Here is a 6,567-nt window from a genome sequence, read left to right as displayed (position 1 = left end):
TGAACACTTGAATCCAGTACTTATGTTGATTCTATTTAAACAAGAAAACCACTGAGTAATAATAACTGAAGAGTTTCAAATACGTGACATGATATACTCGGATCATCAGCCACTGGAAATTATGGTAAATCTAGATGCCTCTAATTCAAATGAAAATAAAATGCAGTTGCTACCGAAACTGATATGGAAAGATAAATATAAAGATCTGTACCAAGAAAAGCTTGAAGAATCCCTTAATGCATGCGAAGGTAGTACATTTGCGTCGAAGGAAGGAGATGACATTCTTCAATATTGTGTAAAACAAGCAGCAAAATCGTTTCAGGGTAATTCGGCGGGTATAAATAGGAAACAAAAATGGTATGATTTTGAATGTGAAACTGCAAGAAAGAAATCATTTAAATGGCTAAAAGCAGTTAAAAAAGGTGGTGATATAGCTGATTTAGAGAAATACAAAAATGTAAACAGAGAATACAAAAAGCTGTGTGATGAGAAAAGGAAGTCATATTTCAATGAAATGGCAATGTCGATATCCCAAGCAGCTGATAGTAAATCATTTTGGAGTGGAGTTAAAAAAATAAATCGTGCAGATCACATAAAAGGAATTAAAGTGGACGCCGAAGCTTTGGCGGCACATTTTAAAAACCAGTTAAATAGCAATATAGTAAGCAAGTCTTTCAGTTATGCCCTGCCGTATGTAATAAATGAAGCGTTAGATGCTCCAATAAAGATTGAAGAAGTCTATGCAGTGCTCCAGAATTTAAAAAATAACAAAGCCGCAGGTGAAAACAGAATTCCAGCTGAGTTTTTAAAATATGCCACGCCACAATTTATAGAGCATATGGCTGAATCGTACAATTATATATTTGAAAATGCAGCTCCACCTGATAGTTACAAAAAAGCCATAACATTTCCCCTATTTAAAAAAGGTGACCCAAATATTGTAGCAAATTATAGAGGAATAGCATTTCTTAATACATCAGCTAAAGTCTTCACAACACTCCTGTATAACAGAATTAAAAATTGGGTTGATCAAAACAACATATTAAGCGAATTTCAAGCTGGATTTCGAAAAGGTTACTCCACGGTAGATAATATTTTCGTCATCACTAGTGTAGCGCAAGAGTTTATTGCAAAAAGCAAGAAGTTATATGTTTTTTACGTAGATCTTAAAGCTGCTTTCGATACAATACAAAGAAACGTACTGTTTTACAAACTAAGCCAGCTGGGTCTTTCAACAAAAATTTTGAAAATACTGCAAAGTCTATACTGCAACAATGAGTCAACAGTATGGGACGGAAGAAGTACATCGAGATGGTTCCAAACCTGTACCGGAGTGAGACAAGGTTGTGTCTTAAGCCCTATATTGTTTGCACTGTTCGTTGATGACTTAAATAAATTTCTTTCTGGTGGTGTTACGATTGCCAATATGTGCCTAAAAGTAGTATTATATGCTGATGATATTGTGTTGTTTGCAGATTCTCCAATAATGTTACAAAATATGATAGATGAATTAAATAGATATTGCAACTTATGGGGACTATCTATAAATACAGACAAATCAAAAGTGATGGTATTTAGGAAACATGCTAGAAGATTGAGAAATGATGAAAAATGGTACCTTAACGATGATCAATTAGAAGTGGTTAATAATTATAAATATTTAGGAATAAATATGAAATATAACGCAAAATTCGATAACCACTTGAACGAGAAGTTAAAGGAAGCTAAATTGGCTATTAATTGTACCTGGATAAATGTCTTAGGAAATCCGAAAGTCTCACTGCCCGTAAAATACAAAGTTTTTGAAGCCACAGTTAAGTCAGTTCTAAATTATGCAGCGCAAATCTGGGGTGTTGATAAATATGACGCAGTAGAAAAATTGCAGACATTTTATATAAAGAGAACGTTTCGTTTGCCGAAAAATACCCCAAATTATATGGTGCATTTAGAAACTGGTCTACCGACGCTATATACCCAAACATTAAAATTGCACTTTGATTACATCAATGGTGTTAGGAATTTGCCAGATAATAGGATTCAAAAAACATTAGCGCAGTACCTAATAAATGAAAAAACATTATTTTTTGAAAAATGGTCAAATCTGGCATCCGAGTTAAATATAACTAATGATTTGAGTATTAATGAAAACTGGAAAATGTGGCAAAAAAATATAATAACGAAACTAAGTATTGAAGAACGTAGAAATTTTGTAGAAACGGCAAGAAACAGTATATCGAGAGATGCATATAGTAAGTTGAATTATGATCTAGGTGTCAATAATTATTTTCACGAGCAATATGACCTAGAAACAATAAGGACAATCTTCAAAACCCGCGGCGAGCTTCTACGATTGTGCTACGTACCGCATGAAAGTCTAGACACGCTGTGCACGATATGCAACCTTAAATTGAAAGGCGATGTTATACACTTAGTAGGCGAATGCCCAATTTTTAAAGAACATAGATTGCTGTACTTCGGTAAACCCGAGCTCGATGTCAATGAAACTATACGGTTACTGAATGGCCCCAACTGGAGATTGTTAACGGCGTTTATTAAAACTACAACTAAATATAGGCAAAATATTATTAATGAAGATTTTTAAATTAACTTATATAAAATATATTATTTTGTTAAAGTAATTTAATTTAACTTTTACGTTGTATTGAGATCATAAGTAAGAATATCTTTTTAATATTTATAAAAATTGGATTAATTAGTTATTAGTTAATTAGCTATTAGATTAATCTAAACTTCCGGCAGACGGCTAAAATGCCATAGCTGTAAGCTTTATGTATATTTATTATAATTATATCTATTATAATTATTATATAACTTCGATGTAATATAATAACTTTAAAATGAAGTAAAAAATAAAGCTACTACTACTACTACTACCACTGAGTACTTGAACCCAGAGATTTCGACGATTGTCCTGATTATCCTAGTCACTGAACACTTAAATCCAGTGAATAGGCGCTTATGTGACGTAAATTTAACACTTGAACTAAATTTACAAAGCTAATAGAATAAAGCAATGAATTAATAACGAATGTGGCTTCGCATCAATTGAATTGTCAAAAATTCAATTGTGCCTTTTATTTAAAATTAATAATCAATTTACAACAAATAAATTAACTAAAATAACCTTGACCATGCATGCCAAAGAATGAACTTGTTACGAACTGCAAGAATGCATTTTCTTGCAGACGAAATTTGACGTTTTTGTTTTCATGAGCAAACAAAGCGTATGACGTATGTTTTTTGGGCATTGCATTGACAAAATTATTTTTTACAACAAAATATATTTGAAATGAAATTATTACAACAAATTATTCATACAAAATAATACAAACAAATTATTTATACATAATAATATAATATAATATATAACAGTAAGCACGACAACATAAACTAATATTCATGAGCGATTCTTATGCACGAAATATATAAGGCTGATCATTTTCTGCCTTACGACCTGCTTCTAAAAGAAGGCCACCTTCTTCTGTAGCTTACGATATCAGTAGCTTGTAAGGCTATTACTGTTTTGAATGCATGCTTTTGCATTTTATATTTATTTAATCTAAAATAAATTTTTATAAAAAAAAATAAAAAATCAAAATTTTTTTTGTTTCAATTTATTAAAAAAATAAATAAAAATGACAAAAATTGAATTATTATTAATATATTATAGATTTAATAAACTAAATATAAATTTAATATAAAAAGGCAACAAAAATTAATAAAAATATAATATTGTTTCAAAAATGTTTTTTATTATAATTTATTTATAAAGCACAATTGAAAAAAAAACCAAAAACGGAATGAAAAATAATAACTAATAACTTAAATTAAAACATAAATAAATAATTAAATAATAATAATTATTGTTAAAATAATAAATAAATAAATAAACTGGAAGCAGCAGCTGAACTGCAGACTGAAACAGAGAAATAATAAATAAAGTGTATAAAGTATAGTTTTTCAATTTAATTTTTAACTAACACTAGAATGCCGAATGGAAAACCGAAGGAAAAACAATAATTAAAATATTATTTTAACAAATTTAACAATAGTTGAAAAAAGTTATATTGCAATGCGCATCGAAAAACTAGACGGCTCGCACTTAAATGCATGCAATAACTAAGCATGGTTGAGTAATTTTATAGAAACGAATACAACAAAACCAAATATGACAAAAAATATCTGTCGTCCGGTTAATTTCACGAAGAGTAAGGGTTTTTTTTCGCTAGCCGCATAACATGATGCATTACCAGTACATTCTATTAATATCATGACTTCTTTCTTCTTTTGTAAACACGATGTCAGGCATTAATTTTTCATGTGCTTACCGCAGGGATAGTGGGGAGTACACTTGAAAACCAAATATAAATATGTATGAATCTTTTTCTCATATGTCACTTGTACGCATTTATACTCATCACAAAATTCATAAGTATTTTCGATAACGAGTGCCAGTGCTTCTGAATTAGCGTCATAAAATTACGTACAAGTTTCTTAGTAGAATAGTATGCAAAAGACTCATAAGTCATAGCATATAATCAAGTGATAAGAATCATTGAGTGCCATCATCAAAAATGAATAAATGTAGTGACTGCCCATTCGATCAGTTTTGACATCCGTAAAAATTGTGTGCTATAAACTGAACGCTATTGCTTGCGGACAAAAAGTTGTTTGTATTTTCATTATTTTTGTGTTTTGGTGTTATGCTGTTAGTGTACGTTGTTGTTGTTAGCATTTTATTATCCATGTATTTTATCCATGTATTTTATTTAAGTTCTAATATATTATGTGTGTATTCAATTAGGGGTTGTTTTAGTTAGAAATTAAATATAATTAAATACTAATGAAGGATTCCTTCATCACTTTTGTTAATTTTGCAAGTGTTATATGAGAATATCATATGAATATTTAGTCGTTTCTTTTGACTATTTTATTCAAAATACACTATTATACAAAACTACTTTTTTCAAACTACAAAACAATACAACTTTACTCTAGGAAAATTAACCATCAACTATTTATATGTGCTTTTATCTTTTAAGCATTGCCAGGTGTATTTTTTCTTCAATAATGACAATTGGATATTTTCTGGGTTCCCGTAATGGTTGAACTGTCGCCACAGTACTCCCTTCCAGTATTGTCTATTGTGAAAACCTCACCTGGTTTCTCTTTACGTGCGTGTGTGGGTTCTTCGTTGCCTCCTTCACACCTACTTCTTTAGTAATGAAAGCAGGTTTGAGCCTTTCTGCTGAAACTGTAGTCTCTTTTCCCTGGATCTCAATTACGAAAGTTCGGTCCGTTGGTCTACTAAGTACCCTAAATGGTCCAGTGTACGGTGGCTCCAACGGGCGACGAACAGAATCAGTCCTAAGCAGGACGTGTGAACAGTTGTAAAGGTTTTTCAACACAAATGAAACATTGTTCCGGTGATGTGTTGCGGGAGTTGGTCGCACTAATCGCATGTGTTTGCGAAACTCCTCTATGAAAATCTGCGGGCTGGTGCATTGTTGGTCGTCCTCAACAAACTCGTTCGGTAGTCGAATCGGGGAACCACACAGCATCTCAGCAGTTGAAGTTTGCAGATCTTCCTTGAAACGCGTTCGTAGACCTAGCAGGACTGTTGGTAGTAATTCTGTCCAGGATTCTACTTCGTGACACATTAGTGCTGCTTTTAAAGAACGATGCCAGCGTTCAATCATACCGTTTGCCTGTGGGCGGTATGATGTGGTGTGGACGTGTTTTGCTCCTATCATTTTGGTCATGGCTTTGAAATAAGCTGATTCAAATTGTAGGCCCCGGTCCGTTGTTATGGTTTGCGGGCATCCAAATCTCGCCACCCAGTTTGAACAAAAAACAGATACTATGGTGTTTGCCGTAATGTCTTTTAAAGATATAGCTTCAGGTCACCTTGAAAAACGATCAATCATTGTAAACAATTTTGCGCCCATTCAACTATATCAATTCGCATGGAAGGCCAGACGTATTTTTGTTTTATCTGATGCAGGGTGGATCTTCCACTGGGGTGTGACATGCCGTGAATTGATGCGAAAACCTTATGACGCAGAGATACTGGCACGTATGGCCGAATTGTTCCTGTAGACACATCGGAGAACAAAGAATTTTTGTCGTTGAAAACAATTGCTTGCAGTTTCAAAGATGTTTCGCCGTGCAACAGCGTTTTTAACTCTTCATCGTTTTGTTGTTCCTCTGCAACGGTTGATAAACTGACAGCAGTTGGCAGCGATACAGCTGAAATGCGAGAAACAGCATCTGCCACAGCATTGTCACTTCCAGATAGGTGTACAATGGTTGTTGAAAATTGGGAAATATAGTCGAGATGGCGGAGCTGTCATGGTGACGCCTTCTCTGGTTTCTGTTTGAAAGCATATATCAGCGGTTTGTGGTCCGTTTTAATGACGAACACTCGTGCCTCTAGGAGGTGTTTGAAAAAACGAATGGCGCTGTAGATTGCTAATAATTCTCTATCATATGCGCTGTAATTTTTTTCAGTTGCTGAGAGTTTTCTCGAAAAAAATCCGAGTGGTA

The 6,567-nt window shown here is 33.0% G+C and overlaps 1 protein-coding gene across 1 annotated transcript; it reads right to left on the bottom strand.

Moving 5' to 3' along the window:
- Positions 1-5,162: 5,162 nt before the first annotated feature.
- Positions 5,163-5,774, bottom strand: LOC119689815. The gene has a single exon (XM_038104724.1). The coding sequence runs from the start codon at positions 5,772-5,774 to the stop codon at positions 5,163-5,165; it is 612 nt and encodes a 203-aa protein (XP_037960652.1).
- Positions 5,775-6,567: the final 793 nt, after the last annotated feature.

Source organism: Teleopsis dalmanni, chromosome 1 (genome assembly GCF_002237135.1).
Source record: "Teleopsis dalmanni isolate 2A chromosome 1, ASM223713v2, whole genome shotgun sequence".
NCBI lineage: Eukaryota > Metazoa > Arthropoda > Insecta > Diptera > Diopsidae > Teleopsis > Teleopsis dalmanni.
The sequence above is the reverse complement of the archived record's forward strand: the minus strand, read 5'-3'. Positions and strand labels throughout refer to the sequence as shown.

Coding starts and splice junctions, on each gene's coding strand:
- LOC119689815 (XM_038104724.1), bottom strand. CDS start 5,774: ATGATAGGAGCAAAACACGTCCACACCACATCATACCGCCCACAGGCA.